The sequence below is a fragment of the Filicampus tigris genome, chromosome 15 (genome assembly GCF_054856515.1).
Source record: "Filicampus tigris isolate MCC_2025a chromosome 15, RoL_Ftig_1.0, whole genome shotgun sequence".
NCBI classification, from domain to species: domain Eukaryota; kingdom Metazoa; phylum Chordata; class Actinopteri; order Syngnathiformes; family Syngnathidae; genus Filicampus; species Filicampus tigris.
Window position 1 is genome coordinate 2,260,284 of NC_141231.1, and position 23,307 is coordinate 2,283,590.

The window sequence follows — 23,307 nt, forward strand, 5'->3', positions numbered from 1 at the left end:
CTGGTGTGACCCTTAACATTTTAATATTGCTTGTACACTCTTTGAGATTTATGTGAAATTTAAAACACATTATAAATTTATTTTATTATTATTATTATTTTGTCCTTATAGTTTCTGCAGGGTGCATTTAGACACCATGCAGCAACCTTGAGAAGAAAATAGTTCAAACTCAGCTTAACTATGTCTAAATCAATTCAATTGATAATCAGGGCTAAAATGAGCCAGTTAGACTTAAGAATAATTATTTGGAATGCACAGAAAATTCGGTCACTAAAGATATTTGGCCAAAAATGGAGTGGCAGCCCAGGGCAGGAAGGCTGCCTCACCGATGGCTGTGAAAGCGTGCACATCGCTCGGAAGAAACCAGAGAGCTTGCACTTTGGCAAATTAAAGAAAATGATCCACCCGAGGACATTTTGCTTTAAGTGATTAATATTCTGGTGTTTCGGTTTTCGGCCTCGGTTTGCTCATTTTCAGTTTTCAGGTTTGACAAAGAATGTTCATTTCAGTGTATCCTTAATAATTATCATAATAGTTCTTAAAAAATATGGCAATTTTTTCAATTCATTTGTAGAAACTTACTCTGGTCCCCAGTGGTGGTCACCTCTGTGGAAAATGACCAGATTGGAATCTGAGTCAATGGCAAGTCCTGACACCTGACCCAGCTGGAGAGAATTCTGTGGCCATATTAGGTCTTGCTCCAGATGGATATCTAAACAAATAGTAACCATTCGTTGACAGGAGAAATTTACAGATGGTAGTTGGACGGCAGGGACATGAGAAAAATAAATTGAGAAAGTAATATTGTTTGACACAATAGTGGCATTTCTCCAAAAGGTACCCCCAAAATGTGCGTCTTAAAGTGAAGTCAACCCAAACATATATTTTTTAAGAATATGTTCTATGCAGACCCACTAGTTGAAACACAGCATTCTCATTTATACTGTATTACATTTGTGGTATACGAGTTAAGCAACAAAATCCAACCATTTTTAGCCATCTGCGGTGGCGGCCATTTTGTCACTTCTGTCAACTGAAAATGACATCACAGACCCTCGGGGCTCAGATAACGACCAATCGTAGCTCGGCTTCAGAAAACAGGTGAGCTATGATTGGTCGTTAAGTGACAAAATGGCTTATTCCACAAACACAATATTAGCAGTATGCCTTGTTTCAACTAGTGAGCTTGCATAGAACATATTCTTGAAAAAAATGTGTTTGGGTTGACTTTCGCTTTAAGTTAATTGAAGATAAATTATCCATAGATGTACTGAGTGAGAATGGTTGTTTATCTCATGTCCCTTGTAATTGACTGACGACAAGTCTTGGGTTACCCGAGACTAGATGACTACTACTACGACTAATAATAGTGGTAATATTAATAATAATAATCCTGTTACACAAAAAAGCATATTTAAAATCCAACCAGAACAGAAGAAAATGAACATACAGTATCATAACATCCGATTTATGATGCAGGCAGAAGAAATAGCAGTGGAAATGAGAAAGATAATGAACATCACCGATAGAAGAGACAAGAATTTTGATGTGTGGCGCGGTATAGATGTTATGATGAGAATGACTTACAGCAATGGTCAACTCAAAAGAACACATTTGACTAAAAGGGCAAGGGGTTTGTTTTGAATACCACAGAAGGTAGTGTATGACTGATGATATGACTTCCTACACCCACACACCCACCTTGTCTTTGCGACAGCAGCTTGCTTTTTGTCAGCTTGGGCACGGCCTCAAGCTGATGGAATTTGTGGACTCTGTCCCTCATCAAAACAGGATGCCTGTTGGTTTGGAGGGCTAGTGAAGCACCAGGGGAGCCGAAGTTTTTCTTTTGTATTAAGCTATGAATCTGAGCCACCAGCTCAGGCTGGACCCTCTGTATCTTACTGGGGTTGTACTTATGAACGTGCACTACATCCTTGTTTTGGCCTAGCAGCTTGGATATTAGAGTAGAAAGGTCACCTGCACAAACAGGAAAGGAAAGGAAAGGAAGGAAATATAAAAGGATACAAAGCTTTGACGTAGAGGCTTGTTTAGCTGGGCATAGAGGTAGAGGTGTTAATCAGCTTTTTTCTAAAATGGAAGCCACATGCAAGTGGAACAAATTAATATGCCACAATACATTTCCAGCAAAGTGGACATTTATGTCCAGTGTGGACAGATTACTCTAGGAACAGAAATCCCCAACCCAAGTATATAGAATAGAGTTTTAAGATTGTTTTTTGCAGTTCTGTGTAAAAGGTTATCATTTTAGAGAACATTGTCATCTGTATGAGGAATTTTTCAAAAATACATAATGAGCCATATCTGCTTACCCTGATCGAAAGGCTGCTCTTCACTGGTTGTACTTGGCATTGATGGGCTATCATGGTGAGCTGTGAGGAGAGTTGGTGAGAATGATACTGTCATTAAGCTTATCCATTATTTTTCAACAACTGTATGGACAATATGGGTGGATACAGTGTCCAACATTGTCATCTGTATGAGGAATTTTTCAAAATCAAATAATGTGCCATATCTGCTTACCCTGACTGAAAGGCTGCTCTTCACTGGTTGTACCTGGCATTGATGGGCTATCATGGTGACCTTTGAGGAGAGTTGGTGAAAATGATACTGTCACTAAGCGTATCTATTGTTTTTCAACAACTCTATGGACAATGATGGGTCAAACGACCCCTTATGATGAAAAAAATGTATGGATTCCAGTTTCTCTTGCCCGGACGCGGGTCACCGGGGCCCCCCTCTGGAGCCAGGCCTGGAGGTGGGGCTCGATGGCGGGCGCCTGGTGGCCGGGCCTGCACCCATGGGGCCCGGCCGGGCTCAGCCCGAAAAGGCAACGTGGGTCCCCCTTCTCATGGGCTCACCACTGGTGGGAGGGGCCAAAGGGGTCGGGTGCTGTGCGAGCTGGGAGGCGGTAAAAAGCAGGGACCTTGGCGGTCCGATCCCCAGCTACAGAAACTAGCTCTTGGGACATGGAATGTCACCTCTCTGGCAGGGAAGGAGCCCGAGCTGGTGTGTGAGGCTGAGAAGTTCCGACTAGATATAGTCGGGCTCACCTCCACACATAGCTTGGGCTCTGGTACAAGTCCTCTCGAGAGGGGTTGGACACTCTTCCACTCTAGAGTTGCCCAAGGTGAGAGGCGCCGTGCAGGTGTGGGCATACTTTTTGCCCCCCGGCTTGGCACCTGTACAATGGGGTTTACCCCCGTGGGCCGGAGGGTAGCCTCCTTCCGCCTTACTGTGGGGGGATGAGTCCTGACTGTTGTTTGCGCTTATGCACCAAACAGCAGTTCGGAGTACCCACCCTTTTTAGAGTCCTTGGAGGGTGTGCTGGAGAGCGCTCCACCAGGGGTCTCCATCGTTCTGCTGGGGGACTTCAATGCTCACGTGGGCAATAACAGTGAGACCTGGAAGGGCGTGATTGGGAGGAATGGCCCCCCCGATCTCACCCCGAGCGGTGTTCGGTTACTGGACTTCTGTGCTCGTCACAGAGTGTCCATAACGAACACCATGTTTAAACATAAGGTTGTCCATATGTGCACTTGGCACCAGGATACCCTAGGTCGCAGTTCGATGATCGACTTTGTAGTCGTATCATCGGATTTGCGGCCGCATGTTTTGGACACTCGGGTGAAGAGAGGGGCGGAGTTGTCGATTGATCACCATCTGGTGGTGAGTTGACTTTGATGGATGAGGGAAGATGCCGGTCCGACCTGGCAGACCCAAACATATTGTGAGGGTTTGCTGGGAACGTCTGGCAGAATCCCCTGTCAGACGGAGTTTCAACTCCCACCTCCGGCAGAACTTTGCCCACGTCCCGTGGGAGGCGGGGACATCAAGTCCGAGTGGACCATGTTTCGTGCTTCTATTGTTGAGGCGGCCGATCGGAGCTGTGGCCCCAAGGTCGTCGGTGCCTGTCGTGGCGGCAATCCCCGAAACCCCCTGGTGGACACCAGCGGTAAGGGATGCTGTCCAGCTGAAGAAGGAGTCCTATCGGGCATTTTTGGCCTGCGGGACTCCGGAGGCAGCTGACAGGTACCGGCTGGCCAAGCGGAATGCAGCTTTGGCGGTTGCTGAGGCAAAAACCCGGGTAAGGGAGGAGTTTGGGCAGACCATAGAAAATGACTTCCGGACGGCTTCGAGGAAATTCTGGTCCACCACCCGGCGTCTCAGGAGAGGAAAGCAGTGCACCATCAACACTGTTTCTAGTGGAGATAGGGAGCTGCTGACCTCAACTCAGGACGTTGTGGGTCCGTGGGGAGAATACTTTGAAGACCTCCTCAAGTCCACCGACACGCCTTCCACTGAGGAAGCAGAGCCTGGAGACTCTGAGGTGGGCCCTCCTATCTCTGGGGTTGAAGTAACTGAGGTAGTCAAAACGCTCCTCGGTGGCAAAGCCACCGGGGGTGGATGAGATCCGCCAAGGCTGCCCTTTGTCACCGATTCTGTTCATAACTTTTATGGACAGAATTTCTCGGCGCAGCCAAGGTGTCGAGGGAGTCCGGTTTGGTGGCCTCAGTATTGCATCTCTGCTTTTTGCAGATGATGTGGTACTGTTGGCTTCTTCAAGCCGCGATCTCCAACTCTCGCTGGAGCAGTTCGCAGCCGAGTGTGAAGAGGCCGGAATGAAAATCAACACCTCCAAATCTGAGAACATGGTCCTCAGTCGGAAAAGGGTGGCATGCCCTCTCCAGGTCGGGGATGGGATTCTGCCTCAAGTGGAGGAGTTCAAGCATCTTGGGGTCTTGTTCGCGAGTGAGGGTAGGATGGAACGGGAGATCGACAGGCGGATTGGTGCAGCGTCTGCTGTGATGCGGACCCTGTATCAGCCTGTCGTGGTGAAGAAGGAGCTCAGCCGAAAAGCAAAGCTCTCAATTTACCGGTCGATCTACGTTCCTACCCTCACCTATGGTCATGAGCTGTGGGTCATGACCGAAAGAACAAGATCTCGGATACAAGCGGCCGAAATGGGTTTCCTTTGCAGGGTGTCCGGGCTCTCCCTTAGAGATAAGGTGAGAAGTTCAGCCATCCGGGAGGGACTCAGGGTCGAGCCGCTGCTCCTCCGCATTGAGAGGAGCCAGTTGAGGTGGCTCGGGCATCTGATTAGGATGCCTCCGGGACGCCTCCCTGGTGAGGTGTTCCGGGCATGTCCCACCGACAGGAGACCCAGAGGACGACCCAGAACACGCTCCAGAGACTATGTCTCCCGGCTTGCCTGGGAACGCCTCCGGAAGAGCTGGAAGATGTTGCTGGGTAGATGGAAGTCTGGGCTTCCCTGCTGAAGCTGCTGCCTCCGCAACCCGACCTCGGATAAGCGGAAGATAATGGATGGATGGATGTATATGGACAATATGGGTAGATAGAGTGCCTCTGGAAAATTAATCACAGTGATTTTTCCACATTTTGTTATTACAGCCTTCTTCCAAAATGGAATATTTTTTTTCTCTTCAAAATGATATATACAACACCTCATGATAACATGAAAAAATATTTTGAATTTTTTTTGCAAATTTATTCAAAAAATAGAAATCACATGAACAGTACATTTACAGTAGTAAGTATTCACATCCTATTCTCACTACTTTGTTGAATCTTTTTGAATATGATACCACATTAAGCTTGGTACACTTATCTTTGGGTATTTTCACCCATTCCTCTTTGAGGCACTGTTCAAGTTCTGTCACGTTGGAGCTCTGGCTGGGCTATCCATGGACATTTACAGAGTTGTCCTAACCCTCTAACTTTGTGTTTTTGGTCATTGTCTCACTGAGACTATTCACTGCTGTCCCAGGCTGAGAAGTCAAGAGCACTCTTGAGCAGGTTTTTATCCAGTACATCTCTGTACATCACCACATTTATCTTTACTTCAATCTGACTCTCAGATCCTGAATTCAATCGTCTCATCAGAGCAGAGAGTTCTAATGGTATATAACTTCTTTCATTTATTCAGTATGGAAGCCACTTTGCTCGCTGTGACAAAAAAAGCCTATATTATTGAAATGTCATTATGTGGTATTGTGTGTAGAAGTTAGAGGAAAAAAATCCATTTGGAATTAGGCATAACTTAAAATGTGGAAAAGTGAAGCACTGAATACTGAATACCAGTTACACTGTAATGACATTTTAACTGCAAAAAAGTAGTGTACCTGTTGAATGTGCCATATGCATCATGGAGTTCATGATTTCGGGACTGACAGCAATGGGAATACTGGCTTCAGGTGGAATGTGCTGAAACAATTTGCCAGAGCCGTGCTTCATGCAGCTCATATAAGGAATGGCGTGTTTGCTGTCCATGTAATACATAATATAGAAATTGCACATTTCGGCATCAGAGGTAGCCCTGTAGTAGAAATTAGAAAGTAAGAACAAAAGCATGTGTGTAAATATATTTAGTCATGTTAGACTGTGCGATATGAACAAAATTGCATATCCCGATACAGGTAATTTGACATCCCAATAACGATATACTGTATATCCCGCTATAGTAATATTTTACTGAAAATTACATTAAGTGAAATTAAATGAAGTGAATGAAAAAAAATCCCAATCAGCGCCAGCATGTTACTTAGTGAAGTAGAAAAAAACAACAGCATTCCTTATCTACGGATAGATTGATTGACTAAACATGGAAATGATCTTTCTGCTAAATCTGGTGAAAGCATCTCTTTGTCTTTTGATACTGATTAATGTATGAACACATTATCCATTCAAATTGCATGTATGTCAATGAATCATGTGATGACAATGTGTATATCAGGATTTCTCTTTGATAAAAGTGTCCAAAATGCTACCATTATTTCCTGCTCACTAACAAACAGTCCTTATCATTATATACATCTGTGTAACTTTTTATCATAGTCACAATGATCCAATATATTAAGAAGTTGCTCTTCACATTGAATGTTTTTTTTGTGAAATGCTTTAAAGTAAAATCATAGTTTATTGTCTCCCCAGACAGACTGTAGTTAGTGAAATAGAATTCAGAGTATGGTACAACTTACCCAATGTATGTTTCTTCACTTCTGCCTTCACCAGTGAACATACATCTGGCTGCGAGTGTATCTCCATACTGCACATCCACATCATGGTTTGTAGGATAGAAAGCCTGGACAAGGAAGTCTTACAGTCATAGGTCATGTGAGGGGTAATCTATTGTCTTTTATCATTAGGCCGATGCACTCATTGGCCAAGCCATGTGTCAATTGGATTCACGGCTATGACTCACTAAAATCAAGGCATTGCAATTGCACAAATTAATATTAATGCCTCAAAGAATGAATCAATATCAAATTATTAAAATATTTAGTTTGCAGTGACATTTGAACAGTGCACACACATACTGTACACATAGACGCTAATTTTCAACCTGTTTGAGGCCCATGATTTTTTTTTTTTACATACCCGTTACAGGCGCAACGAGGTGATGCTCAATGATATCAGTAATATAATATGGACAATCCGTAACAGTTAGCAGCTGGGTATCGCGTAAGAAAACTTGACATTTGCAAGCTTTTTTAACCTTTTATTATTGATTGGAGTTGAAAAATCACCAAAACTGTTTTGTGCACACTTGATGAAGGATTACACTGTATAGCCATGAGAAATGTGTGTACAGTACTTGGAATCACAGTATGACATTTTTTCTACAATAAAACCAAACAAGGTATACGCATGCCTGTGCGGACAGTACGGTTGCCAGAGGCGGAGCCAGAACGTGGCTAATGGATGGGCCTGGAAAAATCAGGGTGCGCCTGAATATTTCTCTCACTGAGCACAATCTTCCTGTCCCTATTATTCAATAAATTGAATAATATGAAGTTTAAATCTTCCTTAGACAACCACAATGATGCCATTCTTAATATTCAATAAAATTAAAAAAAAACACAACGAAACACAAATTCAAAAATAATTTTGATAATTTACTAAAAATGTAAAAGTATATATTTTTTCATGAATCTCACTGGGTGGGCAGTCTGTCAATCTGGGCAGGCCTGTGCACACCCAGGCCCACCCATGGCTCCGCCCCTGGTTGCTGCATACTGTTTTTTTGCATACCTGTGGTAGTTGAGGAGACTGTCTCCCAATCAGGCTCCATTTTCCATTTCGGATCCTGTAGCCACTGACCACTTTTCCTATTGGAGAAATGGGAAGTAAATAGTAAGGTAGGCATGTGTTATTCTGGGTAAGGGCTTCAAAAGTTTGACACAATGGTTAGTAATAAGTCACCAATGGTGTAACGGCTCATTCCCTTGACTTCGGTGCAGGCAGCGTGGCTTCAGTTGCCACTCAGTGGCTATATGAATGTGTGAAAAGTTGTCGGTGACTATATTGTATGTGCCCAGTGATTGACTGGTGACATGTAGGCTTTAGTTATGAATTAGTTAGTTTCTTTAGTCTAGTCTGTAGTATGCCTTTTGCCCCAGGTCATTGGTATAGAAGTTGTATGTATGTATGTATGTATGGATGTGATAGGGAGGATAAGCCTCATTTCCAAATGTGACAACAGATCACCTGAGGTGATGTTTATTTTTGGACATGACATTGTAATACAGATGTTTTGTAAATCTTTAGCAAATACAGTTATTTTACTTGCTTGGCTTCTTTAGCTTTTGCCCATCTCCTTCAGCTTCCTATTATTAGATGCTGTAAGTTTGCAATGAAGCCAATTATTGAATGATGACATATTAAAGGGACACTTGGATAAACTTAACATTGGCACATATGTCATTGTTACATGCAAATCTATTATATGAGTACTAAAATGCCCACCACAAAAGACTTTGTAGTGATTTAAGGGCTTTTTTGTGATTAGGTTTACAACAAATTTCCCCGCCCCTTTTTGGGGCGTGGCTTATGTTATGTTTTCGGTCTCAGCTGTCCACGTCATGGGAGGGAGCCAAGCGTGGTAATATTGCTCGCTTTGTCAGTTCTGTTGTCTAAAACGGCGACCGATCGCCACCAAAATGCAAATGTACATTACTACTCTTCTCCACTTCAACCTTTGAAAGTATTAAAGTGTTCTGCACAATAGTTTGGATTTATTGACGTAAAACGTGATCTCATCATGATCACCTCCACAAAATCAAAAATACCGTGGCGATTGCTTCTCCACTCACACAGGCTGAAATGGACAAGAGCATGAATGCGCACACGGACCCCGACTGGTTTATATTTCGGACATTTCGGACACGCTAAACTCGTGTCAACTCCCAGGAGGGAGACGACGGCTTGCAGCGAGCAGAAGGGCAGGCAGATTGGAGCTTTATACTCCCACCCCCTTCCCTCCCCGGCTAAAGGTAGGATAACGGGACGGCTAATAGCAACAACTAGCTTCAGGCCGTTACAACAAAAGGCGTTAGCACAACAACATTAGCTCCTTACTGTCCGCGCAGCAAAGAAGCAGTGTGCACTCGTCCCAGCATAAATCTATGTAGCTCATGCTCACTTCCACATTTCCTCATTCTCATAAATCAGCCACGGAGAGGTTAATCCTTTTGATATGTTGAAGTGGTCATTAGGATGTCCACATAAATTTTGGTGCCAATTGATCACCGTTTTTGGACGTTATAAGCAATTAAAGTACAATGATTTCCAATGGAGAGTTTGTAATCGGTCCCTCCAGTGACTCCGACCGAACAAGGATAGAATGCTAGCGGGCGCGGCCATTTTCCTCATTAACAAGAGGCGTTATTCATGGAGTCAATTATTTCCTAATTTATTGATAGAATAGAAAATGACAACTCTTTCCATTTTCCTGATCAAAAAATATATAAAATGAACTTCCATCCAGGCCCCACCGTCCCTTTAAAGTGCAATTGGCTTGCGACCTCAGTCGAAGTCTTTGTCCAGTATTATGCCACAAAATAAAATGTACCACTTGGTCACAAAGGCATCTTTTCATGATCAGCTCATCAGCCTAATATCCAACAACGAAAATTACAACTGCAACAACACAAAATTACTCTATTCATAACAGTGGTGAGAACTCAGTAGCACAGGAACAACAACACCACACCCCCTTCCTGTTGCTTCAAAGATAAAATGTTTGCGTGTGTGTGTGTGTGTGTATTTTTAAATATGCTGGCATTACTTACCCAGACGATGTGTGTGGGTCCTAAAGCCAAACGGGTAAATTGGATACGAGGTGTAGTCACAGGCGATGTCCGCATTTGTAACTAACAAGATAAACAGACAGTTAGTGACAAGGCTCAACCTTGACAAGGCTCAACCTTGAATACAAACACAAGAATATCTATTGTATTTTCTACTTTGTCCATTACTGTATTATCAAAAGGTCTCATACCATCAAAATGAGTCCGTGACATGATTTAAGTTTGAAATCTATATGGTTTGTTGATTGTTTGCAATTAAAGGCGAAAGACTTTGACATTTATTGGATCTGATTTTGGATTCATTGTGATGTAAATTCCACACTGATAAAAGTACCTGCCCACTTCATGACTGCTAAAGGCCCAATCAACTTACATCTGCATCACTTGCCAATCATAGAGGAGTTGAGGAATAAACTGCTTCAATTCATTTTGGGAGAAACTCAAAAGCATTTTTACAACTTTTAGTGGGGGGTGGCTTCATATAGCTTTCACACATGCTAAAAATACACTTCAGGGTTTTAAGCAATACCGCCACACATATGCAGACATTTGTCGGTCCGCCAAAGAAATCTCACTGGGCAGCCACGGGCATCACCATGGAGGTGGATTTAAAAAATAAAATTAAAAACATATTCAATTAAGGAGAAAAGCGAACCAAAGCATGTTTACATACTGTCCATGCGTGTGCAATGTGCATTATGAAAATGTCACTGCTGAGTAAATATTGTGTACGATTTATTCTTTGAAGAATTAATATTAAGTATATATACAGTAAAACAGTCCTGCACGCAGTCCTTCTTTAATGTTTAAAAATATGAACATTTTGACAAATTGTTCAAGGAAGTGAATTACCATTGGTAGGCAGCTATGTAAATGTGATGCGGTCCAAAATTTTGGTGCAACCAAGAAATATAGTTGGGCACACCAGAGCATCCGGTACAAAAGGTTGGTCTAGAGCAGGGGTGGGCAATTCCAGTCCTCAAGGCCCGGTGTCCTGCCTGTTTTCCATCTCTCCCGGCTGCAACACACCTGGTTCAAATGATCATATAATCAGCAAGTTCTGTAGAAGCTGGATAACGATCCTGATCATTGAATCAGGTGGGTTGCAGCAGGGTGACATAGAAAACATGCAGGATACCAGCACTCGAGGACCGGAAAGGCCCACCCCTGGTTTAGAGCTCTGCAACGTAAATAAAGGAGGCGTGACACCGCAGCTTATAGCCGCTCTTTCATGCTTGCTCTTGCTGAGAACAAGATTGTTCCATATTGTAAATAATCTCATTTAAATTTGGCCATTAGTGTCCAATGTAATAAATTATACAAGAATAATGGAAATTGCTTTTGAAATACCATTTACTTTAGAAAATTCAAAGAATAAAACTAAGTCTAAAAATGGCATAGGCCTCTGTGCTGTACATACATAAATACACAATTCAAAAATAAATAAAAATCAAGAATTGAATCATGACTCTAAAATCAAATCGAATCAAGGATTTGGAGAATTGTGACACCCCTTTGAATATTTATGAGAAAGCGGCCTGTTAAGAATGACAAGAATGTAAGAAACTATTAAAATAGCTTGAAAAACAGCATTGAAGGCATTTCCAACCCAAATTATCTTGCAAACCCAATAAAAGGACGTCAAAGATGATAAAAATTTGAAGAAAAAAAACAAGGCGCGGCATGGGGAATTGAACTACCATAACACCGAATTACCTCATATTATGTTCAAATGTATTAACTCATTCAATGCCAAATCGTATTTTGTAGTAAAAGAGTGCAGATACTATTAGACTGGCCTGGCTGCAGTCCCGACCTGCCTCCCATTTAAAATGAACAGCTGAAGTTGTAAATCAAGCAAGAAACGAATTCCACCTACAAAGCTTCAACAATTAGTATCCTCAGTTCCCATGCGTTTATTGAATGTTGCTAAAAGAAAAGGTGATGTACCACAATGGTTAACTTGACCCTGTCCCAGGTTTTTTGGAACGTGTTGCAGCCATAAAATTCTAAGTTCATTATTATTTACAAAAAACAACAAAGTTGATCAGTTTGAACATTAAATATATTTTGTCTTTGTAGTGTATTCAGATAAATATAGGTTGAACAAATCATTGTATTCTGTTTTTACATTTTACACAACATCCCAACTTCAATGGAATTGGGGTGGTACACCCATATTGGGATGGTGTGTGCACAGCTTTACTATGATATTCTACAACTAGACTGTTGTAGTTATCTTGGAAGATAGTTCATCTCTCATCTGAGCAGGCTTCATAAATTCATGCAACGAGGCTAAGTTAGGACAGTACTAGCCTGGGTTTGAGGTGGAAACTGAACTATTTATGCTCCAAGTTGGAGGTGTGCTCCAAGCCGAAAATGGTATTATTCTTTAGGTCATGCATCAACTGTTTTATGTTTTTGGATACCAAAAATTGATGCAGAGAAGTGGAATTTATCAACTTTGGCTCATCACACATGAAGTGTACAGAAAAGAAAAATAGTGTACCTATTTTTCCTGGCTTGATAACAGTGTCCATTGCCATGAGCAGGTATATACCAGCAATAAATGGCTGCCTGCAAAAGAAAAAAAAAGGTTGAATCAATTAGAGGTTACAAGAACTGATCTGTTAACATATTTTATATTTCCCCCCCAAGACATTTCACTTCTGTTGTCTTGAGTGACAATGATCACCACTTACACCATCTCTCCAAAAGAGTGGTGAAGCCAATTCATTATTCAATTCATTGCGTTATAAACATCACATTAACGTGAAAATAATTTTTTTCCCAAAATTGTACATTAGTGTTTTTCACAGGACAAATGCAAGATTCGAAAAGCCGAACCTTCGGTCACTGGGCAACCTGCTCTACCAACTGAGCCAAAGCCATTCAGCAAGCACAACATGCTGTTGTTTCCCTTTTTGTAACCAAAATGATTATGTATGGGTGGTACTCAAAAAGTATGTGCCAGGAGTGTGACATGAAAGCCCAAAAATGTTGAGGTACTTCTTTGTTTCATATTGGAGCGCATGGTGCAAGCACTCAAGTAAAAAAAAAAATTGTTAAATTTATTATTTTTACACTTGAACAGCTTCACTATCTTCATACACAGATATTCAGTTGAAAAACTGGTACAAATGACCAATTGTGCATAGAAAATTACCTCTGAATGGTGAACAATGGCCATCGTGTTACATTCGAGGATCACGTAGATACCACAACTTACAGTGATTACGGAAAGTAGTCAGACCCTTGAAATTTTTCACTTTGTGTCATTTCAGCCATTTGCCAAAATCAAAACAAGTTTATTTTATTTCTCAAGAATGTACACTCAGACAAAAACAGAATGTAGATTTTTTTGCAAAGAAAAACTGAAATATCATATGGTCATAAGTATTCAGAAACTTTGCAAAAAAACATATTTAACTCACATGCTGGCGATTTCTTCTGATCCTGTTGCGTTTGTTCCAAATAATACTATCGTCTAAGTTGTGTATCAGATCCAGAAGTAAAAACATGGAAATAAAAGCTAAAATTCTGATGTGTTCTATCTCATGACTCTTTTGACAAAAGTGAAGGAATTGGCCTCACCATTTCAATACCTTTGAACGGGAGTGTATACAGTAAATCGAGATTCCAAGTGCTATAACAGTCTCCGTAGAACACAATAACACAAAGTGGAACCTCAATTTATTGGACCCTGATTTCACAGATTTAGGCTTTAACGGACAGAAAATAGTTTCCAGTCCACTCAAAACGCCCTTTTGTACAGTACTTGTGAAAGTCTGTTGGTTCAAGAATTGGCTGTTGATGTTTACTGGCACGGTGCAATCAACAGACAGAGACTGGTGTTTCTGGGTTGTGCCGCTGTTATCACAATTGCACAGTACAGACTAGATCTGGCTAACAGACGTGTCTATGTGGCAGGCATGTTGGCAGGGGAAAAAAGGGCTTCAATTTAGTGGATACAGACAACTCCTCCCCTCTACTAGACCGTTACATCAAGGTTCCACTGTACTGTACTAAAGCAAATCATTATTACTGAACGTATAATAGTTTGTTTGTAAAAAAATACAAATAAAGAAATAAAATACGCACGGTGTTGATGTTATTCTTAGAGTGAGACCTGAGCAATCTTTATGATGATCTGTAGAAGGAAAAAAAAAAAACATGAAAAGCAAATAATACAATAACGATAGAATACAATACACATTTATATATAAATATATATAAATATCATAAATGGCAAAATAGATAAGTTTTAGTGTTTTATTTTTTTTACTTTGCACAAATACGAATAAACAAAGAACTGAATGGTTACAATACTTTCGTTTTAGTCAAACCATTGGGTTGGAAGCACTGCTCAATCATGAAAGAGGAAGTCAGTGCAAAAATTTTTTTTCAAGAATATGTTCATGACCATTCATGGCTCAGCTTCAGAAAACAGGTGAGCAGTGATTGGTCGTTCTCTGAGCCCTGAAGACCTGTGATGTCATTTTCTGTTGACAGAAGTGAGAAAATGGCCGCCCCCTGAGATGACTAAAAACGAGTGGACTTTGCTGCTTAACTCATACTTCACACAGATGCCTTGTTTCAACTAGTGGGCCTGCATAGAACACATTCTTGAAAAAAATGGTTGGGTCCTCTTTAAAGTATAAGGCATATTCATCAAGCAATTTTTGCCATCATGTTAAAATGTTCAAGTTCTTACCTTGGAAAGCACTGACATCTGCATAATGGATCTGTAGCACAAAGTAAGACACTCCTGAATTCCGTCCAACTTCAAAACCAACATCTATTGAGAAAAAGGGACAACATTAAAATAGAGGCACAGTACTAGCCAGTTGAGTATCAAAATTAAAGAAAAGTATTTAATTACCTTGCAGTGCCATCAAAGTTAACACCTTTTTGACTTTTTATTTTTTGTTTTTCACTTATCTATCAGACTTGAAAGTTTCAAAACAATTTAAAAACCCCAGACATCCAAAGTATGGTAAATATAAAACGCCATTTTCCAAAGATTTTATTCTGATAAAAGGAAAAACAATTCAAAACCTAATTGGCCCTTCGTGAAAATGTAATAACCAACTGAAATGAAAAGGTTTACAATTAAAAAAAAAAAAAAACGAAACAAAAACATTTCTGGTAATATTTGTTAAAACTGTCAAAACAAATTGCAGTAATAAAAAGGCAAAATAATCTGTGGGAAAAAAAGTCCCTCTCTGGCCCCATCCTGTAACTCTTAATTTGATTTTTCGGAAAGCAGGTGCAATGGCGTGGCAGATGCAATTATCTGCATCATACTGCGTCGGCTTGCTGCTCAAACAGCTTTAAACTCATATACATTTGACATTTCACACAGCCTAAACTTATTTGCCAATCTATTGAACCGTTAAGTGGGAGCATGCTTCCACTTTAACTCTTCAAAGTTTTACTGTCAAGTTTTGCTTTCCTTAGCCAGAATCCCGTGTTGCATTGTTGCCAAAGGTACAATCCTGGTGGATGCTTCCTAGTCCTTGTGCAAACGAAATGACCTTTTTTTTCTTCTACTTCAATGTCGTCTTTTTCTTCTTCTTCTGTCTTTTAGTCGTTGGTAAACAACTTTTGGTGCATTACTGCCACCTTCTGAAATGGAGTGTGGCGGGCTGCAAAATACCGTTTCACAACCTCCTAACCCCACTTTGTCCAAAAAAACAAAAAATAGAAATGTAAAACTTAACGCACAAGAACTTCTCTGTATCTGTATTCAAAGCTACTTTATTCCTCTTAGCGCATAATTAATTCTTGCCCTACAGCCAACTTAACTCATGAGTCTCTCTTAGGTGCCACCTACTGTACATATACGGTAAATGCAGTCTACTCAAGTTCCTTCAAAACAACACACGAGAGACAGGCAGGTCTTTCCGTCTCTCGTAAACAAAATGGGCGACAATCAATGATGGACTGTGATGTCCGTCTGGACTTGACCAGGTTAGTGATGATTTCTACTTCTAAAACATACCTTTTGGTAGGTTCGTTGGTGGTGCATTTCGACCCCATGCATACAAAATGGATGTTTCATCTGCACAAGTACCCTGTGTAGTGCCGCAGTCCCTTGAGTGAAAAATGTCACAGTCAGTCATTTAAAGACATTGCACAGCACCAGAAACAGACTCATTCAACAAAAATCAACCAGAAATGTTGGCATCCTTATACAAAAATTCACAACGATCCCTGAAATGTCTGGAAAGCGGCAAAAGCAAAAATACATTTTAAAATGAGTTTAAATGATTGAAAATCAGGCAGTGTTTTTTTTGTTGTTGTTGTTGTATCTTTGCGCAAATATAATATTAAAAATATGGAAAATGAATTTGGCCAGGGCAAAAATCATATCAATCACCTAAACCTTAACCCTTAAATGAATACAGGTACTTTGTTGCACAACTTATGCAACTCTCATTCAGACTTCTGCACCTGTCCGCACCATATATTTTGTTATTTGACAAAATGCCTATTGTGAGCTTTGGACAAATACGAGAAAACTCAAGATTTTTGACAACTAACCTAAACTGTGTGAATGTGAGTGCAAGAGGCCATTTTCTGGCAATGCAAGGGCAATTTGTTACAAGAGATAGATTAGTGCATATGTTTTTTTTTTGTTTTTTTTTTAATGAGAACTATCAAACATTTTTGCAGCATCAAATTATCCCCCTCCTAGATGTGCTGATGAGTCAAAATACCTGTCAGCAACTTTCAATGAGACTTCCTCTCATTGAAAGTTACAGAAATCATCTGATTGCTGTGATCGCCTCAAAAGGTTGTGAAAAAAATATAACGTTAAGAGTAGTAAATTGTAACTTTTGTCAAGTGCAGTTTGATGGGGGGGTATAATTATGTTGGGTCACAATTCAACATTTCAGTATTATTTTGGTTTTAATGTAATATTACTTTTGCTAGTTTTACGTTATTTCAGTGACTATTGTGAGTACAACAGATGATGGTCACAAAAGCGCTTGATGCACATGAGCTAAATAAATAGTTGCTGGCAGGAGAAAATCAATAGGTCAACTCTGCGTTATGCAAAAGAGGACCTTTGCATACACAAAAATAGTTCAGCCACAATAATAAATATACAATGAACAAGTGAAAAAAACAACAAGTTAGGTGTTACCAGTAGTTGGTGGTGGAGACAGGGGACTTGCAGCCAAACAGGAGCATGTGATGGACTGTGTTCATACTAGCCTGAGGTATGAAGTCCACTGAGCAGGAAAAGCATTCAGTTAGAAAATATAGACTAAGTAACAATATTCAACTAAATGTATTGCATATAACTCAATAAAATAATGCTTTAACCCAATTTTATATTATAAGCATTTCTCATTAATCCTGCCTCGATCCTACACTCATAAAGAGCATGATTCAGTTGGAGACTGATTCTCAAATAGAGGAAAGCATGATAAAAAATAAATTTGCTTGTAAATTACCTTCATCAAGAGTGAATATAAAACATCCTGTTCAAATGCTAGGTTTTTGTGATATAAGAAAATATTTCAAAATTCACAGATTATTCTGAAATATAAGCAGTACAGCTCAATTGATTTTTTAAAAATTGTTTTCAAGAAGCGACTCAATAATAAAAAACTTAATGTAGTATAAATGGGTGTCAGCACACACCTGGCAAAATGTAAAAGTGCCTTTTATTAACCCCAAATAAAGTTCAGATGTTCAAATAGGCGTTTCTTTGCATTTTCCTTTATTTGGCTTTCTAGCAGAAGCCTAAATGTTCTGTGCTAGGACTGACTGCTATTTTGAGCAAACATAGCTTTTGGAATTATGGCCAAAAAGTTCAACCTTGCGCTCATTGATCCAAAATACATTTTGAACGTATAAGGGAAAATGTTTTATGGTCTGCTGCTTTCAAACATCATTGTCTTACAACCGGCACGTCATTTTTCGGACAACGGAATCACTCACAGTCATTAATATGACTTGTGGGTGTGAAAATTACAACTGTTAATTTGGAATGCCTGCCGTGATTTGACCCAAAAAAATCTCTGCCATACTGGGCGTTAATAACCTGTTGAGACAAACCTGAACTTGGCCTGGCAGTAAAATCACTTCATTTGATAATGATTTTCACAATCATGTCACATATTAGATAATTACCGCACTGGTGTAGATACAGCGCTATATAAGTGCACTCCATTTACAATTTACTGTTGTTGTCATTTGTAATACATGTCTTGTGGGAATTTATAAAAATGTAATCCTGAGAGAGCAATAACAAAGGATTACCAAAAGGGTAAATAGAAGTCACCCAGATGATGTAACACATTTTTGAGTAGATGTTTGATAAGAATGATACTCACCGACATATGCAGCATGACTACCGGTAGTTGGCACAGGAAATGCCATGCAGAGGTAAGTGTCCGACTAAAACATAAAATAATAACTTTTATTAGAAATAAAGACATTACAGTAATCGTCTACAGTAAAATAGAATTTGTTTCTGTTTGATTCAGAGTTTTTCCTGGATTCAAAATTGCATGGCGGCCGCCCCCAGTCAGAGTGATTGTTATCGCTCTACACAGCGTAAAGTTCCACCTGTGTTGAGCGATTGATGTCCCTCTGCGGCTACTACGTATTTTGCGCGTGGTTATGATGTGACGTCATCTTTAAGCCTGGTTCGCACGGCAGGATTTTAAATTCGGCAGCTGACTTCCAAACTGTGGGAGACCCCACACGTGACAAGAAAAAAATCAGGAAACAGGAATTTGACAAATAATTTCCTTGGTTGAGTAATTTCAGTCCAGACTTCAGAGACCCAACTATTTCCAGTATATACAAGCATTTAAAGTCCATTCTTCATAATATAATCCTTTAAAGAAGTTTGACTAACGGGTGACAAGTTTGCACTTTTTTTTTGTCTATAAAACCACAAGTCTTCAAAGTCATTTTTGCTACTTGTTTCTGAATACATTGTTTGAAGATACTGTAAGTTCTGAAAATGTGGAAAGACAGACTGATTTAGTACTGACCTGCTGAGATCTTCCTTTAAACTCTTTTTCAAAGGTCTCAGTTGGCAGGATTTTTTTGGACGTGGCTACAACGGCATGAGTCGGCCCTCCCCTACATAAGTAATGAGCTTATTGCACCGCACAAGTAGGTTCTATGGGGTGACTACATTCACATGTTGTAAACTTCGGTTACCATAGTGCTGCTGATTAATATAAAACTGTATTACTTAACGTGTGTAAAACTGATACTGAAGTGGCTATTCGGCGCAACTGTCACTTCCTTTAGCGCGTATCTCACTGAGCGGCAAGGGTTGGCGAGTGTTTGCTCATGGCCCGAATGTTGATTTTTTGTCAGGAGGACATGGACACGGAGAAGTCACGTACTTGATTGACACCTGAAGTTCAGCTTCAGCAGACACACCCACACAGTCCTGCAGATGAAGGGCGGCGTCTATTTTTCATTATTTTGGAGCCAGGTAATGTTTTTATTCATTCAAATTAGGTAGGCTTGCTAACAATACCCTTCTCTGTGGTGTGTCGAATTCAAAAGACCTATTTTTTTTTTTATTCCTTCACAGCACACGTTAAAGTCAAGGCCCACGGGCCACATCCGGCCCGCTAGAATGTTTTCTACGGCCCCTGGGATGATATTGCTTTATTATTAGATCCGGCCCGCAGCCCGCAGTAAGCCGGTGTGGGTAGCAGATCTGATTGGGTCCCTCGCGCCTGCCGAAGACGTCACGCTTTAAAATATATTGTAGCAACTTCAAAGAACACGCCGTCAGACGTAGTTTAATTATCATGTTTTTATTAGTCCAACTGGCTAATAAGGGCCGCAGCCGACGCCAATACAGTACGACAACCGTTCAGTCAAAAAAGAGCAACGGCTCTCCTGTTCGTCCTCCACTACTCTCGCTCGCATGCCCTCGCATCCAGTGAGCCGCACGATGCATTCAATAACCTTGGAAACAAAACAACTTGGCATGACACAAATTCGACCACAACACAGATAACCCAATTCGTTACACTATTTCTGTAATATATTTCTTTGCATCAATGTTTGCCACCCCATGGCTGTTCTACATGCTGACTGAAGACTTCACGTCACTTTTCGTGGCTTTCAGAATCGGATTGTGGTGAAAAGTTATTTGGAGTAAAACACACTTTATTAGAAATACTTTATGTTAGAAATCTTACATTGTTTTATTATTAGTAATTGTTGGCATTTGATAAATTCATTGAGTTTCGACGTAGTGCTGAGATGTCCCACACTGTGAGCAGGCATTGAATGCTATTCGAGCGCTAAGTGTTGATAGTGAGTGACTTTTTTTTTTTCTCTTTCCTCCTTCGACACAGCTCGTAGTTTGTTCGTGCCAGCAAACTCAGTAGTTGCAGATTGCCCGTGTTTCACCACATTTTTTGTTGTGTGTAAATGTTAAAAGGTGAGTTTAATAATTTAAGTTCGTGTCAGGTAACTGCTGTGCATAATAGCCTAGATATGTTCTCGTGAGTGATGTCACGTTGATGAACACCTGTTAGTTAGTTTGGCTCATATGCTAACTATTCTAGTGGTGAAACGTGTGAATGTGTATTGTATGTATTGTTTGGCTAATTAATTTCTTAATACAGCGAATTGTAATGTTTAGGCATATTGTTAACAAATGGATATGCATTGGATGATGTTGCTAGGTTATTCTTTGTGTTGTTGCAGACTACAATAAATAGACGTGTCAAGTGGAATACGGGCCTGTGTTCTCTGACAGGAGCACCCACATCCATACCTTGCCACTCTAAAATAGGGTCAGCTGTAGACATCATACCAATATGATCCTCTCCGTTTTACTTCACATTATGTACAGTTCATACAATCTTGCAGCCCGAGTCAACCAGAAAATTGTTTCCAGTTTGGCAGTAGAAACGCAAACGGAAGTGACGTACAAGCTGCCACTGCGCTAAAGTAGCAGTAATGTACTTTATTTTATTTCTTATTTAGTAACTCCGAAGATAAAAACACAACAGCCAGGGGGGTGACAAACATAGACGCAAAGAAATATATTACAGATGTATAAAGCGTGACATCATCAGCAGGCACGAAGGACCCGATCCAATCTGGACATTTTTGAATATTTCAATGAACATTCTATCAGTCCGGCCCTCGGCTTGTCGCTAATTTTTTTTATTTGGCCCTCCGTCCATTTGACTTTGACACCCCTGCTTTACAGGGTCTTTTAACCAATTTGCTGGGAATTACCCATGCTCTACAATTCAAATCGAATTGAAGGTAAAGGTTTGTACAGTTGGGTTTTTCCAATACAGCATCCCTACCTTAACTGGGGTGACACCAGGCATCCGAAGATCCATAGAGAAGTTAGGAGAGTTTGGGGAGATCTGTGGCCCATTTGCCCTTGGCAAACAATTGCTGGAATCTGATCCGGCACTTTCTTGAATCCTGATGGACACACAAACATATGAGATTTATTCATGCTATTCCAGTTAGGTCCATATTGTATATATTTGGACACTGACATTTTTCTATTTTAACTGGTTAAATGAAATTCCTATCGCGGTTATGTTTTCGGCTTTCACTTAAATGTATCCGCATTCAAACCGGATGAAAGATTGATCAGTTTCAGTTTCTGGGCATTCCGCCTAGCCGACGGACCGGTCCGTCTGTCCGCCTATGACGGACGCCCATTTTGCCGTCGATAAACGGGAAATTTTAAAAAGACGGATTAAGCATAAGGCGGAAGTGGCTTTTCACCCATCTATGTAATCATCTATAACCTGACATTGACAATTATTGTTTCGTTTGATGCATTTAGGTTTGCTGGTTGATTCGTGTATTTTACATCCGGCATGTTTTTGGTCAGCTAATGGGTCCTAATAGCATGCCGCGTGACGTCACACCATAGACCGCAGACAAATGTAAATGCGCGCTCGCAGACGACTCCTGCTAGTGCTGCTTGCATTCTGCCCGTTTATCTCAGAAAGAAAGATGTCGAGTCAACACACTATGACCGTCCACATATGAAGGATGTATTCTTTATTCGTTTCCTGAAGCCAAAAACTCAGAGGGATAAATGTGCCTCATGGGTCAACTTGTGCTGACGTACAAAAGACGAGGTACATAAAGGGCCTGAAGTTGATTTGCGGTGTGGTGCTTGCATTTGAAAGATTTTGCCATGGAATCAGCAGTTAAAGGAGCTATCTATATAGGCGAAGCGTTCCATCCTTAACTCATTCACTGCCATTGACGGCTATACAGGTAGATGCCTGTCATGTTCATCAATTAGACATTTCATAACAAAACACCAATGAAGAGGAAAGACGCTCAATTCTTTGTTACCAGCTCGCAAGGAGAACGAAGAACGATCCATTTTAACCGGATTGGGAGTGAATGAGTTCAGCTCTATAATATTAATCTTCTCCCCCTGCCTTTTCATTCTCAACTGACCCTATGAAAAAATAGGCCAGTCTTGTTAACGTTACTCCTAGCATCACTTATAATAACACAATGTTATTAAATCCCTACTTCAAGCCTAAAAAAGTCAGGGCAAATAAACCACCGTAGACGAAAGTTTGATATTTCATTCAGACTTTTAAGATAGTCGACAGCAGGCTAACTACCGTGTTCACGTTACGTTTCATTTAGGGGAATTCAGCAACCCAAAAAGAACATTCTTTGGACTGATGAAGCCAAGATCAACCTCTACCAGAATGATGGCAAGAATAAACTATGGAGAAGGCCTGCCTGGTACAGCACATGATGCAGCCGTTGGCCGAGTGGACGGACATTTCCTAGTAGGTTTGCAGTGGATTGCACAGTACTAAGTGATATACTGTATGTTCAAACTTTATCCATGACCTGTCTGTCTGGTGTATTCCTTTGGATTCATACCACTGTTTATTTACTCAATTTCTTCAATAAATTTCAGAGGCCTCAGCTAAATTTCAGAGGCCAGAGCTGGGCTGTTTACTAATTTGGTGGCTGGTTGCACGGGGTTTTATTTATGGGTATCGAAGGGGGATACTTTTGCACGCCACGCTTTTCTGATCAGCAATAAAAAAGGTATGTGCTATTTTTTTCCACATCACAAACCTTTTGAGTTGGTCTTTTACATGAGACATTGATCAAATAAATTTTGTTTGTAGCTGTAAAATGACAAATGTGTTCAAGGTGT

At 40.6% G+C, this 23,307-nt stretch overlaps 1 protein-coding gene and 1 long non-coding RNA gene across 6 annotated transcripts in view; one reads left to right on the plus strand and one right to left on the minus strand.

The window, feature by feature from the left end:
- The window catches only part of pam (peptidylglycine alpha-amidating monooxygenase), a 41,496-nt gene that overhangs the window by 12,189 nt on the left and 6,000 nt on the right, over positions 1-23,307 (minus strand). For 4 of the 5 annotated variants that reach the window (XM_086053227.1, XM_086053228.1, XM_086053229.1 and 1 more), the window contains 15 exons: positions 21,452-21,575; positions 18,479-18,542; positions 17,281-17,368; positions 16,132-16,223; positions 14,842-14,925; positions 14,229-14,277; positions 12,637-12,704; positions 10,110-10,190; positions 8,071-8,147; positions 7,017-7,120; positions 6,162-6,355; positions 2,542-2,601; positions 2,331-2,390; positions 1,702-1,977; positions 583-712 (listed from right to left, as the gene is read on the minus strand). In XM_086053227.1, the coding sequence (XP_085909353.1) occupies positions 583-712; positions 1,702-1,977; positions 2,331-2,390; positions 2,542-2,601; positions 6,162-6,355; positions 7,017-7,120; positions 8,071-8,147; positions 10,110-10,190; positions 12,637-12,704; positions 14,229-14,277; positions 14,842-14,925; positions 16,132-16,223; positions 17,281-17,368; positions 18,479-18,542; positions 21,452-21,575 (1,551 nt within the window). The remainder of the gene's footprint in view (positions 1-582; positions 713-1,701; positions 1,978-2,330; positions 2,391-2,541; positions 2,602-6,161; positions 6,356-7,016; positions 7,121-8,070; positions 8,148-10,109; positions 10,191-12,636; positions 12,705-14,228; positions 14,278-14,841; positions 14,926-16,131; positions 16,224-17,280; positions 17,369-18,478; positions 18,543-21,451; positions 21,576-23,307) is intronic. The other variant, XM_086053230.1, reaches the window with a different exon arrangement.
- Positions 16,002-23,162, plus strand: LOC147135120 (uncharacterized). Its single transcript, XR_015089811.1, has 3 exons — positions 16,002-16,100; positions 19,482-19,602; positions 22,779-23,162. It is a non-coding gene; the product is annotated as an uncharacterized LOC147135120 (long non-coding RNA).